The sequence below is a fragment of the Hyperoodon ampullatus genome (genome assembly GCF_949752795.1).
Source record: "Hyperoodon ampullatus genome assembly, chromosome: 14".
Classification (NCBI taxonomy): Eukaryota; Metazoa; Chordata; class Mammalia; order Artiodactyla; family Ziphiidae; genus Hyperoodon; species Hyperoodon ampullatus.
In genome coordinates, this window is record NC_136927.1 from 66203142 (window position 1) to 66220831 (window position 17690).

General features: G+C 43.2%; 1 protein-coding gene across 1 annotated transcript; it reads right to left on the reverse strand.

Annotated features, from left to right (window-relative positions):
• Nucleotides 1-229: 229 nt before the first annotated feature.
• DSN1 (DSN1 component of MIS12 kinetochore complex) lies at nt 230-15544 on the reverse strand. Its single transcript, XM_079719222.1, has 11 exons — nt 15528-15544; nt 13930-13972; nt 13377-13703; nt 10962-11035; nt 10250-10322; nt 8549-8636; nt 4481-4540; nt 3777-3851; nt 1880-2021; nt 921-1008; nt 230-339 (listed from the first exon to the last, which is right to left on the reverse strand). Exons 2-11 carry the CDS (start codon nt 13955-13957, stop codon nt 236-238), a joined length of 1059 nt encoding a protein of 352 aa, XP_079575348.1. The 5' UTR covers nt 13958-13972; nt 15528-15544; the 3' UTR covers nt 230-235.
• Nucleotides 15545-17690: the final 2146 nt, after the last annotated feature.

A 17690-nucleotide genomic window follows, 5' to 3' on the forward strand; every position in this document is an offset into this window, starting at 1 on the left:
CAGAGGTCTCAAGCATTTTGCACATTCTTGGAAAAAGTTTCTATATGACATTCTTTCAGATGCATAAATTCCATCATTTTAAGAAAAAAATCGAAGTGCTTTATAGTCAGCCAGTTATCTTCAAAGGCAACAGGGCCGATGTCACAGCTTAGCCCATTGTGCAGTTGCCGTGCACTGGGGCACTCTTCCTGTTTCTCTCCTCTGGAGCATCCTGTGGCAGAAAAGCTGCATACGGTCACTGACAAGATTTAGAGCAACGTGTGCTAGGTTGCTTCTGTAGCTGAAGCTTGAGCAGTTTTCGAGCTGGTGAAGGATCTAATTGTTGCGTGCTTCTCTTCCCTGCAGAGAAAAGGAGCCAAAAAATAAATTTTAATTGAATTCAAATACCATTTGTTGAAAACTTACTGTGTGGACACTGTGCCAGACACACAGAAGGGCATTCCAACAACAAATTAGAGCATGTGCCCTCTACGAGATGGCAGTCTGGTAGGAAAGCCAGCTGCAACTACAACCACAATACCATCCAACGAATAATGAAATGAAGGTATGTATAGCACATAATTTAGGGCTGGAGGTGGTCAGGAAAAGTGATGGATAAGTAATGTCAGTGTCACTTAGTGGATTCTTGAAGAATGAAAAGGGAAAAAAGGAATGGGTATTTCTTAAGTCTTGGATTTACCCAAACAACACAGTTTGTGGATATTTAATTCTCAGTCTACTGTGCTTTTGTGGAATTTACATCTACAAATTTCCCATCAACTTTGAGTACTCACAAAGTAATAGTTATTGTGAGGGGAAAAGAAACCCCACCAGATATAGGCCTTACCCTCTGAGACCATATGTTTTGAAGGGCAGTGTGTATCCGAAGGGCTATGAGACGTAAAACAGTACAAGCTCTGGCCCCCTTAAGACAGGCTTACCGAGCTGTACTGACACCTTCTGGAGGCACTGGGTACTTTCCTCCATAAAGGCGTGCAGCTGCTTCATGGATCCTTGCAGTTCGTCCATCTGCAGACAAAAGACAGCTGTCAATTGTAAGGGTCCAGGCGTCTTTGAGGCTCCCCAAACACGTCAGGCGAGCTCCTGCTCAGGAGCTTTGCTTTTGCTGTTCTTTCAACCTGGAATGCTTATGCCAGACATCCCCACTCCACTCTTCTCCACACTGCTCTATGCCCCAGCAGGCTGACCTGCACAACCTCCAACAAGATCCCATGTCCTCTGGTTTCTGGGTGGGCTTGCCCAAGAGGGAGCCAAGTGCCAGGGAGCTGAATGAGGTCAGGGTATTTTACCCAGGCCCGCTTCCAGAAGGGTCATCTAGAGTTAGCTGTGTCTCTCAACTGAACGTCATGGCTCTCTCAAAGCATCCCACTATATGACTCCCTGCCAGGTGCCACGGTAACTGTTCCTCCCTCCAGCCGACAGGTAATAGCTCAGCTGCCTCTAAGCCCCAGATTACTTTTGGTTTCCTGAAACCCACACTTTTGTACTTAGCCCCTCTGTAAACAGACTCTCCTTGAATTATCATAGGAAATCAAATGCCATGTGCTTCCTGTTAATACTTGGGTTGATACACTACTATTCTCCAAAATGTCCTCATGGATCATTCCTCACTTCTTTCAAGTCTTATTAAAGTAGAACCTTAGCAGGACCTTCAACCCCTCTATATAGCAACCTACAGCCCTCCTTCCACCTGATTTATTAGCACTTATCACCATTTATTCGTTTCTTTTCTTCCACTGTCTCTCCATGTTTCCCCAAGGTAGAGTTGAATATACTCTTATCTCATCTAATTATGCATATTCTCCACATCTTTTAATTTCCAAGGATGACAAGGTAGCAAAGCTGGATAACTCAACAAAAGAAACATGACCCAACTTACCACCAACTCCATACAATCAAAGACTTTATTCTGGTTCTGTAATATTTTCTGGTAGTCAGGCTTTGTATTAAGGACTTCACTCTGGGAAGACCCAAGATATGCTGTAGGTTCAACTTCAGTATTTTTGGTTTCAGTTGATCCTCTAAACACAAAACAAAAGAGCTTTCAAATAATTTTATAATCATTTTCTGGGGAAAACAGTAAAGGTTACCTAGGGAAAAAACCTCCTAGAAGGCTTTATTAACCTGAATCAATATTCTTCCACCCTGTACTGAAAGTACAGGCTCTCTAACTAACAGAAGATTCTGAGATCATTATCCAATATTAATATTTTTATACCCCTGGACTCCAGGAAATGCTAGAAGGTTAGCTGACTCCACCTAACAGTAAGGTCCATTTACAAAAAGGACTACGCTTGGGGTAAAGCCAAAGCCGGCTATCCTGAAGTCAACGTCTATAATCTTTTTTTTTTTTTTGCTGTACGTGGGCCTCACACTGTTGTGGCCTCTCCCTTTGCGGAGCACAGGCTCCGGACGCGCAGGCTCAGCGGCCATGGCTCACAGGCCCAGCCGCTCCGCGGCATGTGGGATCTTCCTGGACCGGGGCACGAACCCATGTCCCCTGCATCGGCAGGCAGACTCTCAACCACTGCGCCACCAGGGAAGCCCCGTCTATAATCTTTTACCAAAGAGATGCTGGCCCACTTCAATTATCTAAAGTAACTGAATATAGGGAATTCCGTCGAGGTCCAGTGGTTAGGACTCCGTGCTTTCATGGCCGAGGGTGTGGGTTTGATCCCTGGTTGGGGGACCAAGATCTTGCAAGCTGCACGGTGTGTGGCCAAAAAACCCCAACGACAACCACAAACGGAATATAATGGACAGTTCATGAGAACTGATGATGACTCTTCAGTAACAGCTACTACAATTTACTAAGCGCTTACTGGGTGCCAGACACAGCCGAGCGCTTTGCATTTAACCTTATTTAACCCTCATAATAACCCAACGAGGTATGAACTAATATTATCCTCATTTTCAAATGAGGCACTTCAGATTGCTCAAGGTCACAGAAGTAAGGAGTAGTTAGGATTTGAATAGAGACAGTCTGCTTCCAGAAGCATTCCTCTTAACTATTAAGCTATGCCCCCATCAAGTTTTTATTCTGAAACTGCCATCTTATACATTATCTATCTTCATAAATAGAACATTTAAAGGGTGAAGAAAGTAACTGATAACCATCAATGCTTAGATTGGGGGAGTTTTTCAAACTGTGTTCCTCAAAGCACCTCTCTACTAAGAGGCCACTTTTGCGATGACTATTTTGGCTACTGTTTTATAGTTACATTTCTAGCTAAGATTCTGTTTGGGAAAAAAAGCTTAAAATCATTGGTTTGGATGGTAAAATGAAATCAAAATCTAGCACTTACCCATTTTCTTATGCCTTCAAGACCCAGACAAAGATCCTCTCTCTCCTACACCTCACCTGCCATTACCCATTTCATGTCTGTATCTCCATGAAGGCCCTGGCCAGGGTTCTCTCCCATACCTGCAGCTCAAAGGCCATGTGCTCACTGAAGTCCCTTGATACTGTTCTTGGCCCAGCCCCAGGTTGCCAGGTACAGGCCAGAAATGTGCCTGTCTCCCCCACGATGTGGAATGGCAGCCAAGGACACAGAACAGAGGCAATTCTGTTCTTTGACTGAAAATAGTGACAACTCTTCCTTCCCTTCCCCCTCACTCTCCATTTACAAAGTGCTAATATACCCGTTACAGAGAGCTGATGAGTTGATTGGCCTCTAAGAATGGATTCATCGTTCAATTTGTGCTCAGAGAACTGAAATCAATTCAAATCAAATTCCACAAGGTAAAAGCTTCCTATTTCCTGTCACAGATCTAACCTGGATATGATCTCTTCAGCCTCCTCCTGGTAGCGCAGCAAGAGCTGATCCCAACTCTGACGTTCTAAAGAAAACCTATAGGAACAGAAAAAAACTCAGTTAATTTTTGATCACCTCACTCTGAATCACTCAGGGCAACAATAAGTGTGTTAGGTGTCTACTCTGGTTCTGAGATATGAATAAAAAGGTCATAAAAGGATGAGAAAGCATGACCAATTCAGAGGCTATTAATTTTTTTTTTTTTTTTTTTTTTTGGCGGTACGCGGGCCTCTCACCGCTGTGGCCTCTCCCGTTGCGGAGCACAGGCTCCGGACGCACAGGCCCAGCGGCCATGGCTCACAGGCCCAGCCGCTCCACGGCATGTGGGATCCCCCCGGACCGGGGCACGAACCCGCGTCCCCTGCACCGGCAGGCGGACTCTCAACCACTGCGCCACCAGGGAAGCCCGCGAGGCTATTAATTTAATCAAATCAAACATGAGTTCTTAATATCAAATCCAGATCTTTAGTCTCTAGACTCCATTCTATGAAACTGGCCATCAGTACAGCCCATAAAATCCCAGTGTGCAGCTGTCTAACTTCCAGTGGGGATACACTAGTATTGACACACTGAACAGGATGTTTACTATTCCTTTTTCCCAGGTTTAGTTATTTTCCCCAGATGAATTTAGATTTTCCAACAAAGGTTCACTCATTTTCACTTACTTTGTTATATATTCCTTCATCTCAGCCACTGATGTTTCCAGAGACAAATCTGGTGCTCTTCTAGAATACAGACAGGGTGATGAGATTAACACAAACCTTCCAAGAGCACTTGCTATGGACACCTTACATAATTTTAATGGCAATAAAACATGTTCAGAATTTATCTTTCTTTTTAAAAAAAAACTTTTCTGAAGATTTAAATTTATTTATTTATTTAAAAAGTTTTAATTTATTTTTTTTTGGCTGCGTTGGGTCTTCCTTGCCACATGCAGGCTTTCTCTAGTAGCGCTGAGCAGGGGCTTTGTTGTGGTGTGCGGGCTTCTCATTGCGGTGGCTTCTCTTGCTGCACAGCACGGGCTCTAGGCACGTGGGCTCAGTAGTTGTGGCACACGGGATCTAGAGCACAGGCTCAATAGTTGTGGTGCACGGGCTTAGTTGCTCTGCGGCCACGTGGGATCTTTCTGGACCAGGGCTCGAACCCGTGTCCCCTGCATTGGCAGGCGGATTCTTAACCACTGTGCCACTAGGGAAGTCCCAGAATTTATCTTTCAACAAATATTTATTCTTGGGCTCTATTTCACTTTTGCACCAGGTAACAGCTGTCTCAGTGGTCTCTTCATCATCTATTTCTCTCACCAATTCTAATTCGCACACAGCCAGATTAACCTTTCTTAAAATATTCCTTTAATTTTTTTCCTTGCTTAAAAATTCTGTGACGCTCTACTGCATTCAGAAGAAAAGCCAAAACTCCTTAACCTGGCACTTAAGGTTCTGGCTCTGTCCAGCTCATTAACTTTGATTCCTATTACCCTTTATCTATTGTATCTCATATAATGCCATTCAGCATCAAACATCTGAGGGTTTCAATCTCCGAAGTTTTGTTCGCGCTATTTTTTAGCCTCTTCCCTTCCCACTAATCAAAACCTTAATATCTTTTAAGAACCAACAATACTTTTCCATATAACCATCTTGTCTTCCCACTTAAACTGAAGCTACTGGTTGGATGTGTTTTACTTAAACCAATGCCTCGGCTCTGCAGGGCGATTAATCCTAAAGGATAAGCAGGAGGCATTGAAAATGCCAAAATTTTGCAGAGGTACATGGTACTCTACCTGGCAAAAGCAAATCAGTTGTGTCACCGTTCGTGTTTTCCTACCAAGGCCTGTGAAAAACAGCCTCTATCACCTCTGGCTGAGATGCAGCAGCCTGTGGCTTAAATATACTGCATTAAGTTATGGGAATATAAACCTTAGTGCTGTTTCATTACCATGCAGAGGCCAAATATGAGCAAAAGAATAGCATCCTATATTAATCTTCCAAAGATTGGTTATGGATAACCCAAGTGATTGTATTATAGTTTAATTAATGGAATAAGAAGGGAATAAATAGCTTCAGTGCTGCCTGATAAATGTAATTCTCTCATGGTAAGATATGTACAGTGAAAAACAATAAAGGAGTGCTGATGGAAAAAATATATATATATACTGTATTAAAAGAGAAGCTATGTTGAACTAAAATATTTTTCATTTCCTGAATAGTAATGTTAATTCTAAGGATCCACAGAAAGGTAGACCTTTCTGAAGTCGAAAGTGTAAGCCCAAGTTACATGATTTGTTACAGGCAGTGGGTAGAGGGTTGGGTGCTGCCCCTGAAGAGGAACGACCAGTTTGGGGGTGCGACTGCAAAATTTCTCCTAATATTCTTGCTTGCCAACAGCTAAAGAACATAAATTTATCTCCAACTTGCATGGCTAGTGAAGATCTGAAGAGCACTTTTCCTCTCATCTTTCCATGGCTAGTTCCTTCTCACCATCCAGGTCTTATAGGTCTCAGTGCAAAGGTCAAATCACTAGAGGACTTCTCTGAACACTCTAGCTAAAGTTGCCCACCCCTCAAGTCACTCTCATATTTACTGACTTCTTAGATTATCACTATCTGAAATCATTACTTTCTATGTATTTGTTTGACTGTCTCTCCTATTACAAAGTATAAGAAGAGAGGTTTTGTTTGATTATTTACCACTATTTATCTCCAGCTTCTAGAAGAGCCTGGTACATAGGAGATGCTGGATAAACATCTGTTGAGTGCATGAACAACTGTCTAATTAAAATAAGAAGTTTTATTTCTCCAAAGAAGACATACAGATGGCCAACAGGCACATGAAAAGATGCTCAACATCGCTAATTATTAGAGAAATGCAAATCAAAACTACAATGAAGTATCATCTCATACCCATCAGAATGGCCATCATTAAAAAGTCTACAGGGAGTTCCCTGGTCTCCTAGTGGTTAGGATTCCAGGCTTTCACTGCCGTGGCCTGGGTTCAATCCCTGGTTGGGGAACTGAGATCTCACAAGCCGCGTGGTGAGAAAAAAAAGTCTACAAAATACGCTGTGGAAAAAAGGGAACCCTCCTAACACTGCTGGTGGGAATGTAAGTTGGTGCAGCTACTATGCAGAACAGTATGGAGGTTCCTTAGAAAACTAAAAATAGAATTACCATATGATCCAGCAACCCCACTCCTGGGCATATGTCCAGAAAAGATGAAAACTCTAATTCAAAAAGATACATGCATCCCAATGTTCATAGCAGCACTATACAATAGCCAAGACATGGAACCAACCTAAGTGTCCATCGACAGATGAATAAAGATGTGGCGTATGTGTACACACACACACACACAATGGAGTATTACTCAGCCATAAAAAATAATGAAATAATGCTATTTGCAGCAACATGGATGGACCTAGAGGTTATCATACTAAGTAAGTCAGACAAAGAAAGACAAATTCCATATGATATCACTTATATACGGAATCTAAAATACAACACAAATGACTTATTTACAAAACAGAAACAGACTCACAGACATAGAAAACAAACTTATGGGGGACTCCCCTGGTGGTCCATTGGTAAAGAATCCGCCTTACAATGCAGGGGACGCGGGTTTGATTCCTGTCAGGGAACTAAGATTCCACATGCCACAGGGCAACTAAGCCCACGCACCACAACTACTGAGCCTGCACGCCCCGGAGCCTGTGCACCACAACTAGAGAAGAGAAAACCTGCACAACTAGAAAGAAACCCACGTGCTGCAATGAAAGATCCCGCATGCCTCAGCGAAGATCCTGCGTGCTGCAACTAAGACCCAACGCAGCCAAAAATAAATAAAAGTAAATAAATAATAAATGTAAAAATCTTAAAAAAAAAAAAAGAAAAAAGAAAACAAACTTATGGTTACCAAAGGGGAAAGGGGGTGGGGAGAGATAAATTAGGAGTTTGAGATTAGCAGATACAAACTAGTGTATATAAAATAGATAAACAACAAGGTCCTACTGTATAGCACAGGGAACTACATTCAATATTCTGTAATAAACCATAATGGAAAAGAATATATGTACATGTAACTGAATCACTTTGCTGTACACCAGAATCTAATACAACATTGTAAATCAACTATACCTTTTTTTTTTTTTTAACATAAAGGTGTCACATTTATTTATTTATTTATTTATTTATTATCTTTGGCTGTGTTGGGTCTTCGTTTCTGTGTGAGGGCTTTCTCTAGTTGCGGCGAGTGGGGCCCACTCTTCATCGCGGTGCGCAGGCCTCTCACTGTTGTGGCCTCTCTTATTGCGGAGCACAGGCTCCAGACGCGCAGGCTCAGTAGTTGTGGCTCACGGGTCCAGTTGCTCCGTGGCATGTGGGATCTTCCCAGACCAGGGCTCGAACCCGTGTCCCCTGCATTGGCAGGCAGATTCTCAACCACTGCACCACCAGGGAAGCCCCTACTATACTTTAATTTAAATTTTTTTTAGGGACTTCCCTGGTGGTCCAGTGGCTAAGACTCTGCAACCCCAATGAAGGGGGCCCAGGTTCGATCCCTGGTCAGGGAACTAGATCCCACATGCCGCAACGAAGATCCACACACGGCAACAAAGATCCCGTGTGCCGCAACTAAGACCCAGTGCGGCCAAATAAATAAATATTAAAAAAAATTTTTTTTTAATAAATAAATAGAAAGTCCTAATTCAATTACAATTTTGGACAGAAGGGGAATTGCTCTTACCCTTCTGAATCTTCAAAACATTTTTGTAGAGTTCCATCACTTTCCAGTCTGTCTGCAAAATGTTTCAATTCTTCAGAAAGAGAAGATGCTAGAGAGAATAGAATAAAATTATATGTTATAAAATAAAGAGAATATAAATTTTCACAGTGAGCTGCTGACAAATATATAACGTACTTAATGTGGTCCCAGCTCTAGGGTCACCTGTTACATTCTCACCCATTTAAAAAAGTGGTATAAATATGCAGGAAGATTTTATCTTTTTTCTTTGGATAGGTATAGATAAAATGAAAGACAACTCCTTTTTATAACATTTATAATAGTGTTTTTTACACTTGACTGGTGAAAAGGCATTTAAAAAGATGTATCTGCATGGACATTTCATTCTTTTCAACAGATTTGATCTGCTGGCACTGGGTGGAAGAACATTACAGAAGTCAGGCAATGGGTAAGAGTGTAATGAGAAATGTTGGAGGCAAATAAAGAATTATGGGCATAAGGTAAAAACAGGTCTCTGCTTAAATTTGGAAGAGTTCACAATTAAGTTCAGGTGAGGAATGCAGAGGGGAAAAGATATGTTAAACAGCTATCAAAATAACCTGGGCATATCCACTCTAATTATGGTGATAGTGCAGTTCTGAGATAAATAGCTTTAACTGGCAAGTAAGTCTGAGTTCATGTATTTTCTAGGTCTTTTAAGTGGGTAACACTGAGTATTTCTGACCTGGATGATTGTGTAATGACACTGTAAGGAGAATAGCTACTTTCTGGAAAGCTGAAAACTGATTCCTAGGAAAGAATATTTATAACTTACATCACAGACAAACAGCTAATTTCCTTAATATATAAAGAGTTCCTACAAAATCAATATAAAAGAGCCAATTTCCCAATTTTTAAAAGTGAACAAAGGATATGGACAGACAATACACAAAAAATAAAGCACAAATGGCTCTCCTCTAAAAATATGAAAAAATTATTATCCTCCTCAAAAAAAGAAACACAGATTAAAAGTACAAAAAATACCTTTTATCACCAATTAAATAGTAAAATATCTAAACTTTTAGTTACAGTACAATTACACTAGTTAATTTCCAATCTAGAAATTTATCTTACTTTTACTTGAATATGTGCCAAAAGGCTGGTATAAAAAGGTATTCATTATCCATGCATTGCAACAGTAGAAGACTGAAAACAACTCTAAAAGTCCATCAGTAAAAAACTGGTTAAATCAAATATGGTACACTTATAAAATGGAGTATCATGGAGCTACTAAAATGTCAAGACGGCTCTGTAAGTGTGATATAGAACTATCCACAAGATAAATTAAGTTAAAAAAAAAACACAAGGTAAAGAACAGTGTAGAGTGGTTTACTCATTTGATTTCAATGGATAAATGTTTAGAAATGCAATAAATCTCTCTGCAAGGATACACAAGAAGCTGGCGACTGCAGTTGCCTCTGGGAGGAAAGAACTGTGATTAGGGTCACGGTGGAAGAAAGGCTCACTTTTTTCACTTTTGGACCTTCTGAACTTCATAAACATATACTCATTTTTTTAAATGCAACTCCCCAAAAAAAGGAGGGGAGCTGGTTTTGTGAGGCAGCAGTTCCTGTAAATGGGGATCCTGAGAATGGGGCTTCAATTGACCTTCATAGAAGGTACAGACTAAGGTCAAAGCTCACTTGTCTAGTCTTAGTAACTTACCTTTGGCTCTAAAACTTTCAAGACTGAAGCCCTCAGTGCCCCTTAGGAAAGGTTCAAGTTTCTGAACAGAGAACTAAATAAAGAAAAGCATTTTCAGTACAACAACCAAGATTACCCAGGCCAGTCCCACGTTCATGTAATTTTATGATGTTTAATAAATGTGAGTAAACATGATTTAATTCTACACCTAAGATTTTTCATATAAGCAAAACAAAATGAGAAAATCAAAAGGTAAGGGGAAAACTCTCTGTTGCCTAGACTATATGATTTGATTTTTGATTCAGGAAAAAAAATGGTCATTTAATTCACACAAATGACTTGCTTATCTAAACTGATGTGATCACCGGTCAGCCATATAACACCAACTTAGAATGCAGTCAGACCTCAAATGACTGCTTAAACTTAGATTTGACCTCCACTCACCGTAAATTCCCATCATTTGCTGCCAGTGAGCAAAATATACTAGATCAGGGAAATCTGACTGTTAAGTGCTCAGCGACGCAGCACCGATGGGACTGGTAGAGCCTAGTCCAGAGACAGATCAGCTCGTGGGATTAAAGCTGGCTTTTAAATTAATCCCACTAGAGAGAAATATCTTTTACCCTTTACCGATAAATCACACAGTATTGATCTCTCTTTGGGGATGTCACAGTAACAGTTTAAAAAAAAAAAAAAAAAAAAAGAAAGCATTTCCGAATCGTGAGACTCTCACCTGGAAACTGGAAAGCAGGAGACAGCCCAGCCGTTTGCTTTCTGCTATGTTGACACTGATGGATCTGCAGAGCTCTAACATAAAATATCACCACATTGAAGGAGATGGATACTTAGACAGGTAGCAAAGTAAAAAAAAAAAACTGAAAAATTCCCTCCCCCTTGATGCAGTCCAACTTAAGAAAACCCAAGCAGCCTTCTCTCTAATTAAAGGGAGAATTCATATATAGTCACATCTAATTTGTTCAAGATCACCAAAGAATGACATTTACCCATCTGTGCATCCTAACTTTGAAAAGTTATAAGAACCTTTTATGTACTACATTAAAATCTTGTCTTGCTAAACAACGTAGATTAAAAAAAATTTAACTCCTTTTATGTTTTATATTCACCATTTGAAGAAAGGAGGTGGGAATATTTCAGTATTTCTATGACAGGCACTGCAGTGTACTTTAAATACACTGTCTTGGGACTTCCCTGGCAGTCCAGTGGTTAAAGACTCCATGCTCCCAGTGAAGGGGGCGCGGGTTTGATCCCTGGTCGGGGAAGTAAGATCCCACATGCTATGTGGCACAGTCATGAATGAATGAATGAATGAATACATACATACATACATACATACACTGGCTTAAGAATCTTCTTATAAACTATGAGCTCCATTTTATGGATGGGGAAATTGAAGCTCAGAGGGGATATAACTTGTTTGAAGCCAGAGACTGGTGGAGCCAGAATTCAACCCCAAGTCCATCACCAAAACCTGTTTTCCCACTAATACCATGCTGCCTCTCTATAATGACCTAATGATACAGTAATAGTAATTTGTTGAACACTTGCTATCTAAAAGGCATTTTATTAAACGCTATACACACCTTATTAAAACTTGAGGCAAGTATCTTATCTGGATGAATCTTTTTTTATTTTTTTCCCCACTCTGCCCGGCATGTGGGATCTTCCAAGACCAGGGATCAAACCACTGCTCCCTGCAGTGGAAGCACGGAGTCTTAACCACTGGACCGCCAGGGAAGCCCCAAGTATCTTATCAACTCCATTTGACAAAGGTTAGGTAATAGGTAACTTGCCCAAGGTCACACAGTGAGTCAGCCAGAACTGAACGGGCATTTTACATAATTATGCCACTGAATCCTCAAGCAATTAGAAGACATAGATACTGTTTTTTCAATGATGTTCATTTAAAAACATCAACTATTATACAGCAAAGGAAATTTGCTTTGAGAATTGGGAGAGATACATGTCTTTTTGCCCTCCAGCTTCAGCTGGCTGTGTTTTTAAAGTTCTTTTGTGCCCTCTCTTGATTACTTCTCCTTGCTTTTAGTCATGAAAGCCTATAACCAAAGAAAGCCTATAAGCCTTCTGCCTATAACCAAAGAAAGTTGGCAAGTGGCTGGTAGTGACCAGGAGATAACAAATCTTATTATGCATCAGTAATTTTCTATTACACAGAACTTTAGGCCCACATGCTCTGGAACAGAGATGCAGGTTAGGGCAATCTTAGGAAACTGAAGTTTCTTGGCACGTCCATGGAGTAAAGTGAATGAGCCTAATTGTGGTAGCAATTTTCTGATATGCTACATGGCTGTTTTTACCCAGAATTCCTTCTAAACATCAGACCATCTGGAAGTGAGGTGATGTCTTTAAAATAATCACCACAGCTTAACACTTGAACTATTTCTTTACCATGTGCCAAGTACTGTGCTATATATCAACTCATTTAATTCTCACACAACCCCGTAAAATAGGTATTATTTCATCCCATTTACTGATGAGGACCGTAAGGCAAAGGAGGTTAAGGGACCTGCTCGAGGTCGCACAGCTAGTAAGGTCTTCCTGAAATGTGTTACTTTCCACATTAAATCTTGTACTTCAATGCTTACTGAGATGCTGTTATTATAAATTCATACAAAATCACATTCAAATACAGCATGTCTAAAAAACTAGGTTTTTACCCTAGATATTTTTATGTGTCCTTCCCTCTGAGATATTTTCAGTTATAAAGCCTAAAATCAGGTAGCGACCCATCCACCTTCTGTTCTGCTTAAGGATATGAGGCCGAAAGCCACAGGAAGAAATCTTTACTTCTAGCAAAGGCGAATGTTGAACATTCACTTAGCAGAGGTGAGTGTTGAACAACCATAAATCAGGTTTTCTGTTCATGGTATAGATTACAGTGGGTAGCTAATAACATGATATAAATAGCAATGATACTGAATACTTACTAGGTATTTGACATCAGTACTTATAATCTTAGGATACTCCTACAGATGAGGAAACTGAAGCTCAGAGAGATTTGCTCAGTCACATAGCTAGTAAGCAGCAAAGTCAAGTCTATCTGTCTCCCATACCTCTCTGCCTCTTATCTGAGCTGGAACTCCATTGTCTTATGTACATGGCACCCCACCTGTGATGCCCTGATGAAAGGGAGGCAGTGACTTCCGCCGGTTCGTTTCTTTCATACTTGCTCGCCGCCAGGATTGCCTCCTGTCTTGATGACGGGCACACTGTTCTTGGGGGGACAAATAAAGGGACCTGGACTGAAGTCCTTCCTGGTGGCTGGGATCACAACTTTCCCCTTTTTTAGGGCTAGAGCCAAGGTGAATCTGTTCCTTTGAAACGCCTTCAGTCATCTCCAGGGAGGTGGACGAATTACCACACGCTTCCGCAGGCTTGCGATCTGATTCCAATTGATGATCATGAGTCTTGGATGCCACTGGTTCCTCTTCTAGCACTTGTTATAAAAAAAGTCAAAATACAGAATCAAACCCATCACAACTAAGTATCTGTGCAAAAAAGTGGAAAAAGGAAATGTATGCCCCAGATCATGGAAACACTGAGGAAGCATCTCTGCAAATACGTGAATAAGTGCTTTCAAGTCCACCAGGAGCCAGTAAAGTATTTAGGTAAAGCTCAGGAACCTGAACCCAAGAGGTACTGAATGTCACTACAGTACTCACCTTCTACAATCGCTGATCTAGAAGTCATCCTGGGTGGAGAGCCCTGAAAACAGGAAAATGAGGTGATCTGTTCTCCACATTTCAGTCCCAGTCTTGCTGGGGCTTTACTACCCCAGAATCGGCCTTGTGCTTTCTAATCTCTTTGAACTGCCCCTCTTTGCCCCATGAAATTCTACCTGCCTGACAAGGCCCAGTCCAACCCCGCCTCACCCACCTCCTCCAGAGAACATCTGCACAGCTCATCACCTCCTGTTCTCAATTTCTACAGAATTCATCACTAGAAATACTCACCTTAACATGTAGCCCATCTTATTTCCCAATTATTTTGTGTTTAACGAGTGCCTAAGTGCACAATTCAGTTGATGGCATTATGATCTACATGGTCTTCAAAACATGAAAAAAATCACATTATCCTTGATTAATTCTAAGATCCAAAGGCCTGTTCATTCTACTTCCAACAGTCTCTACAACTCTTCCCCGTTTCCCATTATCGATTTAGTTCAGATCTCATAATTTCTACCACTCTCCCCCACATCCCCCAAGAATCTAACAGTCTCTCCACTAGTTTTTCCTACATGCAGCATTGCTCCTCTCCAATCCATTCTTATTTATTTTACTTTTGGCCACGCCGTTTGTGGAATCTTAGCTCCCCTGCCAGGGACTGAACCCTGGCCCTCACAGTGACAGCACGGAGTCCTAACCATCGGACCGCTGGGGAATTCCCTCCAATCCATTCTTTAGACAGCAGCAGAGATTCCTCCAGTGTACTCAACACCTTCCAGAAGCTAGTCCTAACTAGTACCCATTCCTGCTTTCTCCTGCCACTCCCATTCCATGCACCACTTTTGACTCTTTGCACACATTGCCTGTAAAGCTTATTCATCCTTCCCAATCGAGCTCAAGTGTGACGCTTTCACACCACTTCTCTTTGGCAGAGTTGGCTGCTCCACCCCTAGGTCTCCCTAGCACTGGCTGTAAAGTCCGTTTACATGTCTGCCTCCCCGGCCAGACTGTATTTCTAGAGGCTGCTACAGACAACTAACGGATTGGAAAAGGGCAGGGACATGACTGAGGCATCTCTACATCGTCCATGCTTCCCCCATCCCCATCCCCAGCAGAAATCGGTGCGTTGCGGGGTGCTTAGTAAAGAGAAATGAATATATGCGAAGGGACAACATGGCAAAGATAACAGAACAACGAGGGGTAGGTCGAGGATCTACATCGCCCCAGTAACGACTGTATCACTCAGATGAAAGCCTGGATAATAGCAGCAATCACTGTCGCCCGTTAAGCGCTTATTACATGCCAGGACCTGTGTGTGTATGCAAACAATTTACTTGCATCACTATCCCGTTTAATCCTTTCCAAGCTCTGTAAGTACCATCATCAATTCCACGTTGCAGATAGGAGAACTGAGGTTCAGAGGGGCAAAAGCCTGGCCCAAACTTGTTGTGCAGCCAGCCTGGAGCAGAGGCGAAATTCCAACCCCGGCCTGAGACCCACCCCCAGCCTTCAACTACTGTTCTGGAGTTTAGACCGCTGGCTCGGCAAACAAGCCCCGACCGAGAGGCGCCGCCCGGCCTCGGGTCTCCTCTTACCCGGAGATGGCTGCAGCGCCCCCCTAGTCCCCGCTGTCGGGGGTGACGACGGGTTGGGTCTGCGCTGGGCCGAGGTGTCCGATCCCAAAGAGGATGGTGCGCGCGTAAGCGGGGCCGCGTACAGGGAGAGGTCTGCGACTTCCTGACCTCAGAGCGACGCCCGTCCAGCCCAAAGCCTCCGTCCCCGAAAAACAAGGCCGCAGGCCACTCTCCGCGGCCCCGGAGACCCCCGCACGCCCTGCGCTAAAGCGTCTGCTCCTTCCTGGTCTGGGCCCGCTTGGCGATCCGCCGCCCGCGCCCGCGCCCGCCCCGCCTCTGGTGAAACTCCCGCCAGCCGAGGGCGCATGCGCCGCCGGCGACCTCCAGGGCTGGCGCACGCGCACGCGTAGAACGCCGGCTTCACTCAAGGTGCATGCGCAAACTGGTGTTCAAGACTCTTGTTGCCCCGCCCTCTTCGTCCAAGTTCTTCCCACCCCAGACTTTGTCATGTTACACCTCCTCAGTTACGCCATGCCCAGGGAGTCATTAACTGGGTCCCATCACACCAGTGTATCCTTTGCGCCCAGTATGCCTAGAGTCTTTCTAAGATGGGGAACAGAGGTCCAGGGAGGTACTTGCCAAAGGAATACAAGGCATTAGCGGGTGGGCAGTGATGCCTGCTCCGTCGCTAGGCCATGGTCACCCCTCCTTTTATCTTCTTAACGCTGAAAATGTGGACCATGACTCTCACACTTTTTGCAGTCCTGCTCTAGCACATATTCTCCCTTTGTGGTCCCTTCTATACTTGGCAAAGTTCAAGAACTCTCCTTTGTAACCTCACTGCAGGCCAGCCCCTCCCCAAACTGCTTGCCTCTCCTCTCGTCATCCCTCATTGCTTCTACTCCTTTGCTCAAGCCATTCCCGCTGCCTGGGAAGCCCTTCAAGCCTTTTGTTCTTGGCAAAATTCTCCGATTTTAAGCCTCAGCTGAGGATTCATCTCTCTCAGAGCCTTCTCTGAGGCCCCAGGCTGAAAAGCAGATCCCCCTTCTGTGCTCCCAGGAGCCCAGCCTGTGCCTGGTCCACTATACCTTGCTGGCTTGCGGGCTCCCAGATAGCAGACTGCTGCTTTAGCACCCAGCATGATGCCATCAGAATGTCCCCTTGCATGTGCAGTCCTTTGGGATCTGAAACCTCCAAGTGTTGAATTACAAGCAGTCCACAGAGACTGAAAGAAGGGTTGGTGAGCAGCAGCTGGAACGTGACTGTGGTCATCCTTCTATAGCAGCTGTGGTCCTTGGAAAAGTTTTCTGGTGGTAGGCAGAAATCTGCCTTCATGAAATTTCCACCATGTGGTTCCAGCATGTTGGCTACCAACAGACATCTGAAAGCAGAGATTTGCTCTTTATTCCCTGAATATCACTTTCTAGAGCCCAGTTCCTTCTCTGCTCACCCCGTTCCTTCAACTACTACTCACTTGTCAATATCCCAAGAACAGAACACAGCCAGAACTGGCCGTCCTGGGGCACAGTGGGTATACTGCTTCATGGAATCCAGACCCAGTACATCCTCTATGTCCTTTCCCTGCTTTCAGTTCTTATGTGGCTCCCGACTGTCCACAGGATGTGGACACTCCTTCCCTCATAAGGCCCTCTGTGATCTCACCCAGCCTCTTTCATCATGCCAGTGACTTCTTTCAGTTCCCCAGTTCTGCTCTTCTTTCTACTAGGCTTTTACACATGCCGTTCCCTCCACCTGGAACATGTCCTTTCCGTCTCCTGCCTACAACACACCACCATCTTCTTCATCTGGTCCTCTCGAGCTTAGGTATCAGTTCAGATGTCCCTCTGCAGCCTTTGCTGATTCCTCCTAGCTCCCAGAGCACCCTGGGCTCCCCCTGGCCATTGACATTTGCTTTCCTGTTTTTCAGGCCCATATATTGTTAGCCTCAATGCCTAGCACAGGCCTGGCTATTGTTAGGCCCTCAAAAAAGAAGAAATCTGTGTAATTTTCATGTGGTTGCTGGCTCCCAAGATGGCCCCTAATGTTCCCCACTTCCTGGTCTTCATACCCTTGTATAATCCTCTCCCACAAGGAATAGGGCTAATCTGTATAACCAATAAGATACTGCAGAAATGACAGTGTATGATTTTCAAGGCTTAGTCATAAAAGACATTGTAACTTCTA

Coding starts and splice junctions, on each gene's coding strand:
- DSN1 (XM_079719222.1), bottom strand. CDS start 13,957: ATGACTTCTAGATCAGCGATTGTAGAAG. Junction 1,009..1,879: donor TTGATTGTATGGAGTTGGTG/GTAAGTTGGGTC, acceptor TTTTGTCTGCAG/ATGGACGAACTGCAAGGATC. Junction 340..920: donor GAAGGTGTCAGTACAGCTCG/GTAAGCCTGTCT, acceptor TTTTCTCTGCAG/GGAAGAGAAGCACGCAACAA.